Below are 18,296 nucleotides of genomic sequence, written 5' to 3' on the forward strand. Positions count from 1 at the left end.
CGGTCCAACGCTTGCTCCAAAGCCCTGTGGGTCATTCTTCCTCGAGTATTTTGTAAGCATGACGGCTTTCCTCGACCACATTTCCAGGCAGTGAATTCCAAACATTTACCACTCACCATTGTTGGTCGATGTGGGCAAGTTGAGCCGATGGGCCTGTTTCCACCCCATATGGCTCGATACCTCCACGACACTGGGTGAACATATGTTCTGAATCTCCCGCTAACATTTTAGATCTATTCTCCCCTCGGTTTTGAATCTTCTGCTGAAACGTATTTTCGATTGACTCTACCAATGATGATACAGCTCAATTCGATTTCAATTTAGCTTAATTTTTCCAAATAAATCAACCCCAGCCCAAACAATCTTTCCTCACAGGTACAATTTTCCAGTGTGGCAACATGCTCGTAAACCTATCCTGTGCAATGTGCTGACCAGAACTGGATACTTAATCCAGACTTTGGTCGAACTCGCATTGAACACAGGTCTAATATGAACTCCGTACTTTAATGTTCTATGCTCTAGTTTATATGGAAAAGCATTCCGTATTCTGTTCCAGTGACTTGGCTTGAAAGCATTAATGGTCTGTGGACGTGCACTACATGATCCGTTTGTTCCTTCAATTCACTCTATTTAAAAAAAATATTGAGTATTTCTTCCTCTAGAACATGGCCTTACACTACTCTGGTTTAAATTTCCTCTGCTACTTTTCCTTCTAACCGAACGGCAATCTAATGTTTCCTTCTCAGTGTCAGCCACACGGCCAACTTTGCATCATTTAGAAATCTCTACATTTCACCCTGACTTGGGGCTCATGTTGTCGACCTCCCCGTGGTGAGCCCTGTCAACTGACCTCAGTCAGGCGAACGAAAACAAACAGAGACAGCAGAAGCAGAAGCAGCTTCATAACTTCTGTTGCCTCAAACGCAAGGAGAAGACCCTGACTTGAAAGTGAATGGAAACATCGTTTCCACAAAATAAGCGGTTTATTTCTGCCTCGCATTAATTTCGCGATGTAGACTATGTCTAACCCGGAAAGGGGTTTTTGCAGATAGATTTAGTCATCTTCGTGTTATAAAAGAACCGTGATTTTTCCCATGCAATGCGCCAAGAAGCAATCTTGCCTATGGGATTTTATTGGGGGGAGGGAGGGGTGGTAGGTTGATTATTCAAAAAGACACAAAGTGCTGGAGTTACTCAGCGGGTCAGGCAGCATCTCTGGAGAACGTGGATAAGTAAACGCTTCGGGTCGAGAACTCAGTATTATAGCGCAATAAACACATAAACGCTGTCATATTGCTTTGTCCTTATTATGCTTTGGCATACGATGCGTATTATGATTGCCTCCGAATTCATGGCATTTGCTCACACAGTTTCAGTTCCTGTCACATTTGGCAACTTGTCCACGTACTTTCTTCAGTGCAATTACAGTTCATGATTTGAAACACTCAGCAAAGTTTCTACTTTATAATCGCTATGGCAGCAAAACAGAAGGAAGAGGAACTTTTTACTTCACTTATAACGGAAACATTGAGCTGGTGCACTCAGATTTGTGGACGCCAGTCAATCAGATCGAATGGCCCTCGAAAATCCTTCTGGAGACCCCTTGCAGAATCTATGCATTTATGACAACGAAAACTCTGTATTATTCAAAAACGGTAATTGTTATGTAAATTGTACAGACACTTGCAGTATGAAATTATATACTGCTTAATTTCACTTAATTTCAATATAGGCTCAGGATGGACTCGACTGACGAAACCGAGGCAAAGGGAAATAATTGTGAGGGTCACTGTCACGTTGTGTCTAATTGGCCTGGGAGTACTCACAGCACTGTCCATTATTGCATGTAAGTATCGTTCTTCTAGCAGACTTGTACGATTGGAACCTAACAAAATTCTAAGACCTTACATTTGATCTAGTATATATGTCCCTCTGCTCTATAAAACAGGCAGCACGGTGGGTGCGATCAGTTATACGCCCCGCAAATAATTGATCGATGTCAACGGAGCCAGTCCCAATAGGCGCCCAATACCACACTTTCCGCTTCCCCCCACCCCCTCGAACTATTGTCTATCCAAATTTCTGCATAACTTGCCACCAAGTCTACCTTCTGCCAAGCACAAAACCCACCGCTGTTCGTGAACTCTGCGGTATATTTAACCCATCCAAATTGTCTGCTCACCATGTTCCGATGGGTAATGTTTCTGTTCTCGGGAGGTGTGACTTGGGAAGCAATAGGCTCTCTGTCGGATAAATCACTCTTGCACTCTCTAATAGGAGAAAACGCGCCCAGCCTGTCTATACGGATCATTTAAAACGAATATTGACAAATCGCTTTAGAATTTGAATGCAAATTCAAATCAAAGATATCGGTATCCCACTCTTAAACTGTTTCTCTGTAATTGTACGCTCTTTTCTTTCCGTGTGGTAGTAAACACTGCACAGCAACGGTGTTGGTTTGGGATATTTGGGGGACATTACGTCCTCCAGTGGATTCTATCAGTTCTACGCTTGAGAACTTCTACGGGAGTCATTGGCTGCTGTTCACATAGTCCAGCGCTGTTGATAAAATCATGTAGCGCAAATGCGTCCATAGCGCAGCCTTTTCAATAGGGTGATTACTCAGACCTGAACATTTCAGAGGGGACCTCTACTAGACCATGGCATAGGAGGAGAATTGGGCCATTCGGTTCCCCAGATCAGATCAGGGCACCACGGTGGCGCAGCGGTAGAGTTGCTGCCTTACAGCGCTTGCAGCACCAGAGAACGGGGTTCGATACCGACTACGGGGGCTGTCTGTACAGAGTTTGTACGTTGTCCCCGTGGGTTTTCTCCGAGATCTTCGGTGTCCTCCCACACTCCAAAGACGTAAAGGTTTGTAGGTTAACTGGCTTGGTAAATGTAAAAATTGTCCCTAGTGTGTGTAGGATACTGTTAAGGTGCGGGGATCGCTCGTCGGCGCGGACCCGGTTGTCCGAATGGCCTGTTCCCGCGCTGTATATAAACTAAACTAAAAAGTTAATATTTTTCCCCCTTTCTCAGTCCCATTCCTCTGCCTTCTCCCCGTAACCTTTGACGCCCTTATTCATCAAGAAATCCTGCACTGGCACCCCCGAGTCCCTTTCCACCTCTGATTTCTAAATCCTCTCCCTATTCAAAAAACAATCGACGTTTTTTTATTACTTCTACCAAATGGCATGACCGTACACTTTGCTACACTGTATTCCATTTGCCTCTTCTTTATCTACTCTCCCAACCAGTCCAAGTCCTTCTGCAGACTCCCTGCTTCCTCAACAGTACCTGCCCCTCCACCTATCTTTGCATCATCTGCAAACTTGGCCACGCCATCAATTCCATCATCCAAATCATTAAAACGCATTGTGAGATGTAGCGGACCTGACATTGATCGCCGCGGAACATCACCAGTCACCGGCAGCCAAACCGAAAAGACCACCTTTATTCCCACTCTTGGCCTTCTGCCAGTGCAAGTAAACAATATCCACTGACTCCGTCTATCCTGCTTGCTACTCCCTCAAATAATTCTAACAGATTTGCCAGGCAAGATCTCCCCTTAATAAAACCATGCCGATTTTGTCCTATCATGTGCGTCCAATACATGTACTCCGAAACCTTATCCTGAATAACGGAATCTAAAACAATTACCAACCACTGAAGTCTCCCTTCTTCAACAGTGGAGTGCCATTTGCATTTTCCAATCCTCTGGGACTATTCCTGTCTGGTGATTCTTAAAAGATCACGACTAATGCCCCCAGAGTTACCTCTTTCTGAACTCCGGGGTCTGGTCCATCTGGTCCAGATGACGTTTCCACCTTCAGACCGATCAACTTCCCACCTAATAGCGACTGCACTCACTTCTGCCCCCTGGCTCTATTGAATTTCTGGTACATTGCTGGTGTCTTCCACTGTGACGACTGGTGCAAAAGAATCGTAGTCTGCTATTTCTTTGTTACCCATTACTACTTCTCCAGCGTCATTTACCAGCGGTCCCATGTCCACTTGTGCCTCTCTTTTATTCTTTATGTATCTGAAAACCCTTTTGGTATCCTCTTTTATATTATTGGCTTACATTCATGTTTCATCTTCTCTCCTTGTTGCCTTTTTGTTTGCCTTCTGTTGGTTTTAAAGACTACCCAATTCTTTAGCTGCCGTCATTGTCGTATGATATGCCTTCTCTTTTGCTTTTCTGCTGTCTTTGACTTCCTTTCTCAGCCACGGTGGTCTTATTCTCCTCTTGGTATGCTTCTTCCTCTTTGGGATGAAAAGGAGCCAACGTCTTCTGAACTACTCCTGGAAACTCCTGCCATTGCGACGATGGTCCCCTTCCAATCAACTATAGCCAGCTCCTCTCTCATGCCTCTGTCGTTACCTTTACTCAATAGTAATACCGATACATCCGATTTTGGCTTCTCCTTCTCAACCTGCAAGTTGAATTTTATCAAATTATGACCACTGTCCCCTAGGGGGATTCGCTTTAAGATCCCTAATCAAATCAGCTTCATTACACAACCTCAAATCCATAATTGTCTTTTCCCTCGAGGGCTCGACCAGAAGCTGCTCTAAAAAGCCAGCTCATAGCAATTCTACAAATTCCTTCTCTTGGGATCTAGTAACAACTTGACTTTCCCCATTCTACCTGCATATTGAAATCACTGTAACATTGCCTGTCTTCCATGCATTTTCTACATCTTGATGTATTTTATCATGAATGCTATTCGGAAGCCTGTATATAACTGCCATCAGGGTCTTTTTACCGATGCAGTTTCTTAACTCTCCCCACAAAGATTCTACATCTTCTGATCCTATGTCATTTCTTGCTAAGAATTTGATTTCTATCCTTGCCAACCGAGTCACCCCACACCTCTGCTCTTCAACCTGTCTTTTCGATAGAATGTGTATCCTTGGATGTTTAACTCCCATCTCCGATCCTCTTTCAGCCATAATTCTGTGATGCCTACAATGACGTACCTGCCAATTTCTAACTGCACTATCAGCTCATCTATCTTGTGACGTTATTAAAACATTATTATGAAGCCAAAATGGAAATTTCAAATGCCTCGCCAGACCATTTATTTTGATGGAAAAATCCACCTCGATAGTCATCTTCTGACAGTAAACCCCGCGTGCTTTCATTATAATAACTGGCTGCAGATTTGTGGGATGCACTCAGAGATCTGTCAAATTGCTATGTTGTACTTCCTGTATCCGATCAATGCTAAAGCTGAACAGTTAATTACTTCTGATTGTAAGCAGGTTTTGTTTCTGAAATGTAGTTAAATCACTTTTCAATTTGTAGATATGAAGATTTCTGTTGATGTTAAAGAACTCCAAGATTCATTTAAAAACGTCACTGGACTAAGCACACGCCAAGGAAATGGTAAGCGAGTAGCTATGGAAGAGAAAAGACATTGTGGCCTTCCATCACAGTGAGGAGGGACTGGAGGAGACTCACTGTGATGGATGTTTCTTTTTGTTTGGTGTTAGTTTGTGATTGTATGTGTTATTGCATTATTATTGATTAAGAATAATCAATAATAATGCGGTTCAACCGCAGGTAATGTTTCATTTCACTACACATTTATGTGTATGTGACAAATAAACGACTATTGATTCTATTGATATTATAAGGAACAATAAATGTATCTTTAGTTCCTGGCTCTTTGCTATTCCATTTGTTTTCCTTGTTTCTAAAATGTAGTCAAATCAGTGTCAATGAAACCAAATTCTGGAAGCATTCTACAATGAGAGGGTTTCTATGCCAATTTTAACAGCTATTATGGATACATTGAGCATTTGCTTGCTTGCTAATAAGGTCATTAGATCATAGGAAAAATGTTCCCAATGTTGGGGGAGTCCAGAACCAGGGGCCACAGTCTTCGAATAAAGTGGAAACCATTTTAAACTGAGGTGAGAAGGAACTTTTTCACCCAGAGAGTTGTGGATTTGTGGAATTCTCTGCCACAGAGGGCAGTGGAGGCCAAATCACTGGATGAATTTAAGAGAGAGTTAGACAGAGCTCTGGGGGCTAATGGAATCAAGAGATATGGGGAGAAGTTGGGCACAGGTTACTGATTGTGGATGATCAGCCATGATCACAATGAATGGCGGCGCTGCCTCTAAGGCCCGAATGGCCTCCTCTTTCACCTATATTCTATGTTTCTAGCTAACAGCAGCAGAATTAGGCCATTCGGCCCATCAAGTCTGCTCCGCCATTCAATCATGGCTGTACTATCTCTTCTTCGTAACCAAATTCTCCTACCTTCTCCCCATAATTCCTGACACCTGTATTAATCAAGAATCTTTCTGCCTTAAAAATACCCATTGACAGTGTCTTCACAGTGTTCTATGGCAAAGAATTGCACAAATTCACCACCCCCTGACTAAAGAAATTCCTTCTCATCTCCTTCCTAAAGGATCATCCCATAATTCTGCTATGACCTCTAGTCCTAGACTCTCCCATTAGCAGTTGAGTGGATGAGAGATTGAGTGAATAACAACTGAAATTGGCACTAGTGAGTCAACATGTTTTATAATTTATACAAATAATTTAGATGAAGGCACGGTCAGTATAGATGTACAGTCTCTGTTGCACATATTTACATCCTTCCTGTGTGGTGGAAGCAATGTGATGGAAGCAATTCAAAGAAGATGAACAAGACCAAAATTTAGAAAGAAGGGTTGCTTTATGAAAAGGTTACCAACGCTTTCCTAGATAATCTAACAACACTTTCCTCGACAGTAATTTTAAAATGATTGTCCAGCATTGGGACATTACTTTGATTCCCTATTGTAAACAGGGATACATACAATTCTTGCGATACTAATCCATTATCACTACCATATCTGGGCAAATTGGGAAATTTCCCCAGAGTCTCCAAATGTCAAATTTTATAAATAATGCATTCTGTCTGTACTTCGATTTTGGGGAGTTCCAATTTTGTTAAATGCCATTCACTATCTAATCACAACAATTATAATTACCACCTCATTTAATGTCATTGCTGTAGCAACAACTTTGTAAATGATGGTGGCTGCAAATTACTTATATAGAATCATATCAATACCCTCTGCACCTGAGGTGAGATAGGGCTTTTAGACCCCAAGTTCTCAGTTGCTCCTTGAATACAATTTTATTCTGTTACGTATATAAAATAAATATGGATTTCCTTTACACGATTTGCTGACCTACATTAATATTCTCTCTGACCCCGTTATTGTCGCCTTCTAGATTTTTATGGTTTTTGTGTTCATCTATACCTTCTACAGAATCAGGCATTTAATGTTTAGTACACGACCCATTGACCTGTTGGGTTCCCATTGTGCAGCGAGAGCAGGCTTGGGGGTAGAGGAAAGGGGCGAGGGAGCCACTCACCCCGGCCCCGGGTGGCCATCGCGGCGGCCTGTAGCAGGAGAGCGGCCGCAGGGCGCTGCCCTATGTTCGTCTTGCCAGTGGCCATCTTTGATCTTCTCACTGCCGCTGTACTGCACCTTGGGAGGAAGGTCAGGCGCAGGGCATGCCGGGACGGGTGCTTGTTAAAGTTCATAAAGTGAATAACTTTTAAAATATAACGAAACTTGATGCTGCACACCGCAGGCGAATGGCGAGTAAGGTGGCTCTAAAATTGTTGCGCTATCATGTACCGTTTTGGCTGTATTTCGGGAATATATATATATTTTAATATATACATACAAGATGAGACTTTTAGTAATATACTAGCAAAGTGGGCCCGTTGGGCCCATTCCCACACCTCCCATTCTCTCCTCCCCAGCCCCACTCTTACTCTCCCCACACCCCCCCTTTCCCCACGACCTCCCCTTTTCCCAGTAACCCTCTTTCCCCCACCACCAAGCCCCCTCCGCACGACCCCTGTTGTCCCCCTCCCCAGTCCCCATTTTCAGACCCCCCCCCATTCTCTCTCCCCAGACACACTCTTACTCTCCCCCACCCCCCCTTTCCCCAGCACACCCCTTTCCCCTACTCTCTCTTGCCCCCAGCACCAACCCCCCACCCCCGCTGTCCCCCTCCCCAGTCGCACTCTGCCTCCTCCCACCCCCACTCTCTCCTCCTCCCACCCTCCCCGTCGCCCCCACCGTTACTCTCCCCCACCCCCCTTTCCCTACCAGCCCCCCCCCCCCCCCTGTGGTCCCGGTGAAAAGCACTTACGGATCGTGCAGGGAGGAGGAGGGAGCTGCGGAGCGCGGCCGTTACTGTGGCGTGGCCGAGCCCGGACTACTGGAGACGGATAGGGCGGCAGCGCGCTGGGTCCGGGCGATAGCGGGGAGAGGGTCTCCCGGGTGTTGGAGAGAAGAGAGAAGCAAGGGGAGAGAGGAGAGGGGAGCCGGTGATCGCTGGCGGGCGGCTCCGCTAAGGGCGTCCATGTTGTTGGTGCGAGTGAGGAGAGGCCGCGCGTGCCTACTCCTGCATTGGTGCAGCCTCCCCTCTCCCCCTTCCCCTCCATACCCCCCTTATCCTCCCCCCTCCCTCCCTCCCCGCTAGGAGATAGATTTAAACCTTAAAATGTGAATAACTTTAAAAATATAACACCGATTTCAATGAAACGTCTTCCATTAACACCAAAGGGACGACGGTGAGTAAGGTGGGCCTAAAATTGTCACGCTACCGTGTACTGGTTTGGCTGTAGTTCAGGAACAAACAAACAAGAGTTTTAGTATTAGATAGATGACAATGTTCTCTTCAGATGTACTTGTAATGCCTTTATGTTTTGTCATCTCAAGAGCTCCAAAATATATCTAATATCCTCTTTGAAAATATGACACAGTTCAATTATTGTTGTAGCTCATTTTTGTTTTATTCCAAGATTTCCTGGTAAGATCCCTGCACTAAAGTTAATGTACAGCATATAAGATGCAATATTCTGGAAATGCTTATATGACCAGGTAGATTCACAGAGTAGAATGCTGGATGTCATTAATATTGGCATGTGTTAAAAGATAATGAACTTATGTCAGCCAATCTAAAAAATCACTCTGGTCAGTTTTGGGCATGATTTTGTATTTACATGTCAAGGCAGGAGATTCACTAAAAGTATAAATTCAAAGTGCTGGGGTAACTCCGCGGGTCAGGCAGCATCCCTGGGGGACATGGATAGGCAATGTTTCAGGTCGGACTCGAAATGTCGCCTATCCATATCCTACAGTGATGCTACCTGACTCGCTGAGTTACTCCAGCATTTTGTGTTCCTCAAGTTTCCAGCATCTACAGTTCCTTGTGTCTCCGATTCTCCAAAGGTGATGTCATAGAAACATAAAAAATAGGTGCAGGAGGAGGCCATTAGGCCCTTCGAGGCAGCACTGCCATTCATTGTGATCATGGCTGATCATCCACAATCAGTAACCTGTGCCTGCCTTCTCCCCATATCCCTTGATTCCATTAGCCCCTGGAGCTCTATCTAACTCTCTTTTAAATTCATCCAGTGAATTGGCCTCCACTACTTCTGCGGCAGAGAATTCCACAAATTCACAACTCTCTGGGTGAAAAAGTTTCTTCTTACCTCAGTTTTGAGTGACCTCCCCTTTATTCTTAGACTGTGGCCCCTGGTTCTGGACTCCCCCAACATTGGGAACATTTTTCCTGCATCTAGCTTGTCCAGTCATTTTATCTCCGGACTGTCAAAGCAGTCACTCCAGACTGTCAAAGCCGCCACAGCCAGACACAAAAACAGCTTTTTTCCACGAGTAGTAGTTCTACTCAACAACCTCTGTAGTGTCTTTTTTGTTCTGGTTTATTTTCATCCACATGTTTAGACTGTAATGTTGTATCCTTATTGTTTTGATGTGTTTACACTTTATTCTTAATTGTTAACTGTATGTTTGTTGTTATTTGTGAGCGGAGCACCAAGGCACATTCCTTGTATATGTGCATACTTGGCCAATAAACATTCATCATCATTATTATCATTATTATCATCCTTCTAAGCTCCAGTGAATACAAACCCATTCTTTCCAATCTTTCCTCATATGAAAGTTCCGCCATTCTAGGGATTAACTTTGTGAACCCGCGCTGCACTGCCTCAATAGCAAGGACATCCTTCCTCAAATTAGGAGACCAAAACTGCACACAATATTCCAGATGTGCTCTCACCAGGGCCCTATACCACTGCAAAAGGACCTCTTTGCTCCCATACACAAATCCTCTCGTTATAAAGGCCAACATGCCATTAGCTTTCTTCACTGCCTGCTGTACCTGCACGCTTACTTTCAGTGACTGGTGTACAAGGACACCCAGGTCTCGTTGCACTTTACCTAATCTGACACCATTGAGATAATAATCTGCCTCTGTTTTTGCCGCCAAACCTCACATTTATCTACATTATACTGCATCTGCCATGCATTTGCCCACTCACTCAACCTGTCCAAATCACCCTGCAACCTCCTAACATCCTCTTCACAGTTCACACTGCCACCGAGCTTTGTGTCATCTGCAAACTTGCTAGCGTTACCTTTAATCCCATCATCCAAATCATTAATATATATTGTAAATAGTTGCGGCCCCACACCGAGCCTTGCGGCACACCACTCGCCACTGCCTGCCATTCTGAAAAGGACCCGTTTATTCCAACTCTTTGCTTCCTGTCTGCCAACCAATTCTCTATCCATGTCAATACCCTACCCCCAATACCATGTGCTCCAATTTTGCTCACTAATCTCCCATGTGGGACCTTATCAAAGGCCTTCTGGAAGTCTAGACACACTACATCCACTGGCTCTCCTTCATCCATTTGACTTGTCACATCCTCAAAAAATTCCAGAAGATTAGTCAATCAGGATTTCCCCTTCATAAATCCATGCCGACTTGGACCAATCCTGTAACCGCTATCCAAATGTGCCGTTATCTCTTTAATAATTGACTCCAGCATCTTCTCCACCATCAATGTCAGGCTAACTGATCTATAATTCCTCGTTTTCTCTCCCTCTCCTTTCTTGAAAAGTGGGATAACATTAGCCTCCCTCCAATCCACAGGAACTGATCCTGAATCAATTGAACATTGGAAAATGATCACCAATGCACCACAATTTCTAGAGCCACCTCCTTGAGTACCCTGGGATGCAGACCATCAGGCCCTGGGGATTTATCAGCCTTCAGTCCCATCATTCTACCCAATACTATTTCTCGCCTAATGCAAATTTCCTTCAGTTCCTCTGCTCCCTAGATCCTCCGTGCTCTAGTAGACCTGGGAGATTGTTTGCGTCTTCCTTCGTAAAGACTGATCCAAAGTACCCGTTCAACTCTCCTATCCCTTTGTGAGCTTTCTGTCCTGTTAATTCTGGAGTATTTCTTAGCTTTTCCTATACTCTCTTTCCCTTTACTCCATCCTTGTCTATTCCATTTGACACCCCTCCTCCCACCCACCCCACCCCACTATTTAGTTTAAAACCACCCGTGTAGCATTGGCAAACCTGCCTGCCACAATGCAGGTCCCCCATCTGTTGAGGTGCAACCCGTCCCTTTTGTACAATTCACCCTTCCCCCAAAACAGATCCCAGTGGTCTAAGAATCTAAATCCCTGCCCCCTGCACCAGCTCCTCAGCCACATTCAGATCCCCTATCTCCCTGTTCCTGCCCTCCCCAGCAGGAGGAACTAGAAGCAAACTGGAGATAACCACCCTGGAGGTCCTGTTTTTCAGCCTTCTTCCGAGCCCTCTAAAGTCACACTGCAGAATATCTTTCCTCTGCTTCCCGACGTCGTTTGTGCCGACAGGCACTACCATTTCCGGCTACTCACCTTCACCCTTGAGGATGCTCTGCACTCACTCCGTGACATCCTGGATCCTGGCACCAGGGAGGCACCACACCATCCTTGAACCCCGCTTGTTGCCGCAGAAACCCTGTCTGTACCTCACACGATGGAGTCCCCCATTACCACGGCGCCGCTTGACATTCGGCTTTGCCTCAGCACCACGATTTGCCTCTCAGACTTGTCCGTCGTTCAGACTGGCAGTGTCGTCTGAGAGGGTGAACCTGTTTCCAAGCGATACAACCCTGAGGGTCTCTTGTACTCCAAGCTTCCTTCCCTTCTTCACCGTCACCAACCTTCTCTCTCCTGGTACCTTTGGTGTAACAATCTCACTGAAGGTCTTATCCAGGAACGTCTCATTTTTCTCAGATGATCCTGAGGTCATCCAGTTGGCTCTTCTGTTCCCCAACATGGTCCTTCAGGAGCTGAACCTGGACACACTTAGCACATTTGTAGCAGCCAGAAGCATGAACGGTGTCCCTGAACTCCCACATCCTGCAAACATCACACTGAATCAGCTTACCTGTCATTTCCTTATAACGTCTCACCCTCTCCAACTTTCGGCATGGCCTCTTCCCTCAGCCTCCTCGACGAAGCCTTGTCTACAAATTGTTAAATATTTTGTCTGAGTGGATGGAGAAATTGATTGTTTGCAGAAATTGAGTAATTCTTAACACGGGGTTGGGGGAAATCTCTCCATGCAGAACGTGATTTCTGTGAATTCAATCTTTCTAAAGGAATGGATACATTAAAAGTGCATTGCATTTTGTCTTAAGTATTCGAAAGGTAACAGTTGGTTTTCTGGTGGCACTGGAATGGGTGCCGAATCCACGGCCAAATTTGTGCTGCTCACTGTCACTGTTCTTGGCCCGTATTTACAGGCTTAAATGTGCCTCAATGAACCTTTTGTTGATTTTAATCTTCGCAAGTCTTCACAGCATGCAAAACTTCAAAATATCCACCAGGTGGCACTCTTCCTAATCTTAAACTAAAAATCCCTCTGTTGTCGCCCTGCGCTTGTAGCAAAAGGAATTACCTCATCATTCTATAAAATTATACGTAGCTCCTCGCATTCAATCATTAATAAAGTGATTGAATGTGTCGTCCACGATGGCATCAAACAAAACACATTCACCACTAACCTATTCCCACTGCACATTCACCACTGACCTGGTCATTAATGCTCATTTTGCGTTTGGCCGTGGCCCACTTGACTCCATGGAAAAGGTGCTAAATTCCAAAGCTGGATTGAGAATGACTGTCTTCATCTTAAAGGCAGTGTTTGACGGAGTAGTGTATGAACAAAGAATAGGATAGGAATCAACGAGAATAGGAATCAATGAGAAATCTCCCCATGGACTTCGCAAACAGTGGACTTTTAAAAAATGTTGTGGACAGTGGAAATCGTTAACCCAATCCCAAGATAACACTGCTGGAGTTTCTCAGGCCTTGTCTTAGACCAACATATCTTCAATTACTTCCGGAATATTAGCAGTGGTGATGATCCCTATACTCTTCAATCCATTCGGAACTCCTCGGCAAATTAAGCAGTTATGCCTTCAGGAAGCAAGACATTCAGAAGAGGAAGGCAATGACAATCTCCAACAAGAAAACATCTAATCACTAACTCATGCCATAAAGTAGCATTGCTGTTGCCGATCTCACCACTGTCAATATTCTGGGGTCACTATTGACCAGGGAATTAAGGTCAGAGTCATCTATATACTGAAACTCTCGTTTGTTTGTTTCTTTGTTCCTGAACTACAACCAAAACGGCACATGATAGTGCGACAATTTTAGGCCTACCTTACTCCCTGTCGTCCCTTTGGTGCTAATGGAAGAAGTTTCATTGAAATCTGTGTTTTATTTTTAAAGTTATTCACATTTTAAAGTTTAAATCTATCTCCGAGGGAGGGAGGCAGGGGATAGGAGGGAGGATAAGGGGGGTTGAGGGGGATGGTTTGGGGGGAGGGGAAAGGGGGAGGATGGAAGGGAGGAGGAGGGGGGGGAGGAGAGGGAGTTGTAACAGTAGGAGAGGGTTGGGCCCAACAGGTCCACTTGGTCTAGTATAGCACGAAAACAGACCCTTGCCAACCAAGGAGCCCATCTGCGCCAGTCCCACCTGCCCATGTTTGGTCCATATCCTTCTAAACCTTTCCTGCCAATGTACTGTACCTGTCCAAATGTCTTTTCAATGTTGTTATCGTATCTGCCTCAATTATCCCCTCTAACAAGTAATTCCATATACCCACCACCCTCTGTGTGAGAAAGTTGCCCCTCAGATTTCTATTCATTGTTTCCCTCTCACCTTAAACTTGCATCCTCTGGTTCTTGATTCACATACTCCGGGTAAAAGACTGTGCAACAACCCTACATATTCCCTATTAGAATATCGACAAAGGCATTTCAGAGGATGGTTATCTTGAGGTAGGTGACTGGCCTCCTAATTCACAAGGCCTTTCCACCATGCACCAGGCATAAATCAGGAGCTTAATTAAATACTCTTCACATGCATCAATGAATGGAGCTTCAACAATTTAATAATAAAAAGCTCAATATTATCCTTAACAGGTCAGCTGATTGTTAGACACCACATTTGTCAGCCTAAAACATTCCCTCCCTCCATGATAACAATATTTATGATCTGCAAAATGTAACACACAGGTTACCATAACATTGTTTTTATAACAATCCTTGCTAAATCTGTGATAGACACAAAAAGCTAGAGTAACTCAGAGGGACAGGCAGCATCTCTGGAGAGAAGGAATGGGTGACATTTCAGGTCGAGATACTTCTTCAGACTTTTGTGTCTATCTTCAGTTTAAACCAGCATATGCAGTTCCTGCCAACACATTTCCTAAATCTGTGATCCTCACAAAATGGGAAGAGAAAACTGGCACATTGGACTAGCTCCACCTTCCAGACATATGCCACCTTGATTTGGGAACATGCTGCTGGCCCTTCCTCATCGTGAGCTCTAATTATGGGAGCTCTCTCCTAAATATATCTGTGGGAATTGGTCCTTCAGTGGACTTCAGTGTTAGAACAATCAACTCATCAGCAGCTTTTCCAGGTCATTATTGAATAGGTACATGCCATCAATGACCACATCCCTTGTATTCTTTCATTGATATTTTGTGTTACTGATCCAAATGTTATGTACAGTTAACATTTACCAACTGACCTGCTGAGTACTTCCAATAGATTTTCAACATAGGAAGCCAGCTGTTGATATATTAGTATCACATGAATATGAAATTCCACATATTGGTGTGAAATACAATTTAATGCCTGGACTGTTTCAGGCCACAAAACCTGTTTTATGGAGACCCCTGTCAGAATCATTCATGCTGCAAATGTGTTTCCCATTCAGTTTTAATGGATGGGAAGCAGATCCATCCTTTGTTCAGTACTTGCATAATCACCTTTTAAGTTTAGTGCTTCTTTTATTTGATGCTAAGGATTTTGGTTATTGTGCTTATTTCATTCCTCCATCCAACAATAATACAATTTTCTGCTTCCCTGCAATATTTTAGGACATTTTGAAGAAACATGTCCTTAATGTCCATGTGTATAATTATTCTGTCAACTTTTTTAGTGAATTATATATTTTCTCACCCATGATCAGGCTCAGATAATTCCAAATGCAAACATTTCAAGAAAATGAATGCACTGGGCAATTTAAGTTCATGTTGACAGCCAGGGAAATGATTTGAATGATATGTATCCAATAGCATATAATCAAGCAATTATATGCCCATCCAAATTTTTCTTCGATTGATCCAACGGGATCACACTACTGGCCACATCTTCCCATCTCCACCCCTTTCTGCTTTCCACAGAGACCATTCCCTCCACAACTCCTTGGTCAACTCGTCCCTTCTCACCCAAACCACCCCCTCCCCAAGTACGTTCCCTTGCAACCGCAGGAGATGCAACAGCTGTCCCTTTACCTCCCCCCTCGACCATCCAAGGAACCCGACAGTCTTTTCAGGTGAGGCAGAGGTTCACTTGCACTTCCTTCAACCTCATCTACTGTATCCGCTGCTCCAGGTGTCAACTCCTGTACATCGACGAGACCAAGTGCAGGGTCAGCGAGCATTCTGCTGAACACCTCCACTCAGTCCGCCTTAACGTACCTGATCTCTTGGTTGCTCAGCACTTTAACTCCCCCTTCCATTCCAAATCTGACCTTTCTGTCCTGGGCCTCCTCCATTGTCAGATTGAGGCCCAGCGCAAATTGGGGGAACCACACCTCATATTTCACTCCAGCGGCATGAACATTGACTTCTCTAATTTCAAATAGCCCTTGCTTTCCCTCTTACTCCATCCCCTCCCCCTTCCCAGTTCTCACACCAATCTCACTGTCTCCAACTACATTCTATCTCTGTCCCGCCCACTCCCCTGACATCAGTCTGATGAAGGGCCTCGACCCGAAACGTCACCCATTCCTTCTCTCCGGAGATGCTGCCTGTCTCGTTGAGTTACTCCAGTATTTTGTGTATATATTCCATTGAGTTCAACAATGAAAAAAATGGGAATTATGCAAGGCTCAACAATGTACAACAATCCTCTTTACACCATTGCTTAAAGAAAATAATAATTTAACTCATCCAGGAAACTGTTTGGAAATAAACTAATGTTTAACCTAATAAACAATGTTCCAATTCATAATGTGTTAGAGTTACAGATCATTGATCAGATTAATCAACTGCAAATCTTGATGCGTACTCTAAACATGTCCAATCACTTTGATCCACAAAGTCATAAACAAGAAGGTATATAATGCTGCACTCATGAAATATGACTGTAATTTAATTAAATAGCAGGTTAAACATTCATGTGGATATAATGTTTTGGCAAGATGATGCCAGAAATATGAATGTAGGAAAAAAAACTGCAGACGCTGGTTTAAATCGAAGGTAGACACAAAATGCTGGAGTAACTCAGCGGGTCAGGCAGCATCTCTGGAGAGAAGGAATGGGTGACGTTTCTGGTCAAGACCCTTCTTCAGACTGATGTCAGGGGAGGGGACGGGATAAAGATAGGATGTTTGTCCCACCCGCTCCCCTGACATCAATCTGAAAAAGGGTCTCGACCCAAAACGTCACCCATTCCTTCTCTCCTGAGATGCTGCATGTCCCGCTGAGTTGCTCCAGCATTTTGTGTCTACCAGAAATATGAATCATGTGTTGGCTGTCCTTATGCCTGTATTGAACTTGCAAGCTAGATTTTCATTGTACCCATATCTCACCCTACTGTGCATATGACAATAGATTTGACTTGAAAGAGACTTAACAATAACAATTGCATAGGGCCTGTAATGCGGTGAAATTCCCAGTCATTTATTACATTTACAAAAACACGAGGATTGTAAGAGGCTTATTATATCTGCATGTTGTATGAAAGGAAGCATTCACTTTATTCCCTATTCAAGCCATTATTTGCATAATATTTTTATTGTCGACTCTCACTTACGTCCTTGGATTACTTGTTTCAATTGCTAAAAAATGTTGATGATGTGAAGAATATCTCATAAAGTTTATTTGTTTCACCAAATGGATACATGTATCTGAATTGAACAATTTGATGTAGCGGCACCTTCACAGAGTTCATGATTTTGCAGATTGATTGCTGGCTGAATATAACTTTGTAAATGTGATCATATTCTCCAATTCCATGTCTCAATTTATAGAAGTCAAGTCAAGTCAAGTCAAGTCAATTTTATTTCTATAGCACATTTAAAAACAACCCACGTTGACCAAAGTGCTGTACATCTGTTTAGGTACTAACAAAAAAATGAAACATACAGTAGCACACATACATAACAGCACATACAAAACAGTTCACAGCGCCTCCTCAATGGGCCTCAAACGCTAGGGAGTAGAAATAGGTTTTGAGCCTGGACTTAAAGGAGTCGATGGAGGGGGCAGTTCTGATGGGGAGAGGGATGCTGTTCCACAGTCTAGGAGCTGCAACCGCAAAAGCGCGGTCACCCCTGAGCTTAAGCCTAGACCGCGGGATAGTGAGTAGCCCCAAGTCGGCCGACCTGAGGGACCTGCAGTTAGAGAGTTGGGTTAGAAGATTTTTGATGTAGGGGGGGAATGTCCATTTAGGTCTTTATATGTGAATAGGAGGAGCTTGAAGTTGATTCTGTACCGTACAGGGAGCCAGTGGAGAGAGGCCAGAATCGGCGTGATGTGGTCCCTTTTACGGGTACCCGTCAGGAGTCTCGCTGCGGCATTTTGGACCAGTTGCAGGCGGGACAGGAATGATTGGCTGATCCCAGTGTATAGGGAGTTGCAGTAGTCTAGGCGGGAGGAAATGAAAGTGTGAATGATTTTTTCAGTGTCGTCGAATTTGAGGAAAGGTTTGATTTTAGCTATGGTACGAAGTTGGAAGAAGCTGGCTTTTACCACAGCGTTGACTTGCTTGTCAAACTTTAATGCAGAGTCAAATATCACGCCGAGGTTTTTGACATGCGGTTTGACTAGGCAGGATAGGCTTCCAAGATTGCCTGTT

General features: G+C 44.1%; 1 protein-coding gene across 3 annotated transcripts in view; it reads left to right on the top strand.

Moving 5' to 3' along the window:
- The first annotated feature begins 1,519 nt into the window (after positions 1–1,519).
- Positions 1,520–18,296, top strand: part of LOC144605762 (uncharacterized) — a 42,827-nt gene continuing 26,050 nt past the window's right edge. For 2 of the 3 annotated variants that reach the window (XM_078421286.1, XM_078421287.1), the window contains exons 1-3: positions 1,520–1,655; positions 1,733–1,846; positions 5,315–5,395. In XM_078421286.1, coding sequence (XP_078277412.1) covers positions 1,574–1,655; positions 1,733–1,846; positions 5,315–5,395 — 277 coding nt within the window. In that variant the 5' untranslated portion in view covers positions 1,520–1,573. The remainder of the gene's footprint in view (positions 1,656–1,732; positions 1,847–5,314; positions 5,396–18,296) is intronic. The other variant, XM_078421288.1, reaches the window with a different exon arrangement.

Source organism: Rhinoraja longicauda, chromosome 25, assembly GCF_053455715.1.
Source record: "Rhinoraja longicauda isolate Sanriku21f chromosome 25, sRhiLon1.1, whole genome shotgun sequence".
Classification (NCBI taxonomy): Eukaryota; Metazoa; Chordata; class Chondrichthyes; order Rajiformes; family Arhynchobatidae; genus Rhinoraja; species Rhinoraja longicauda.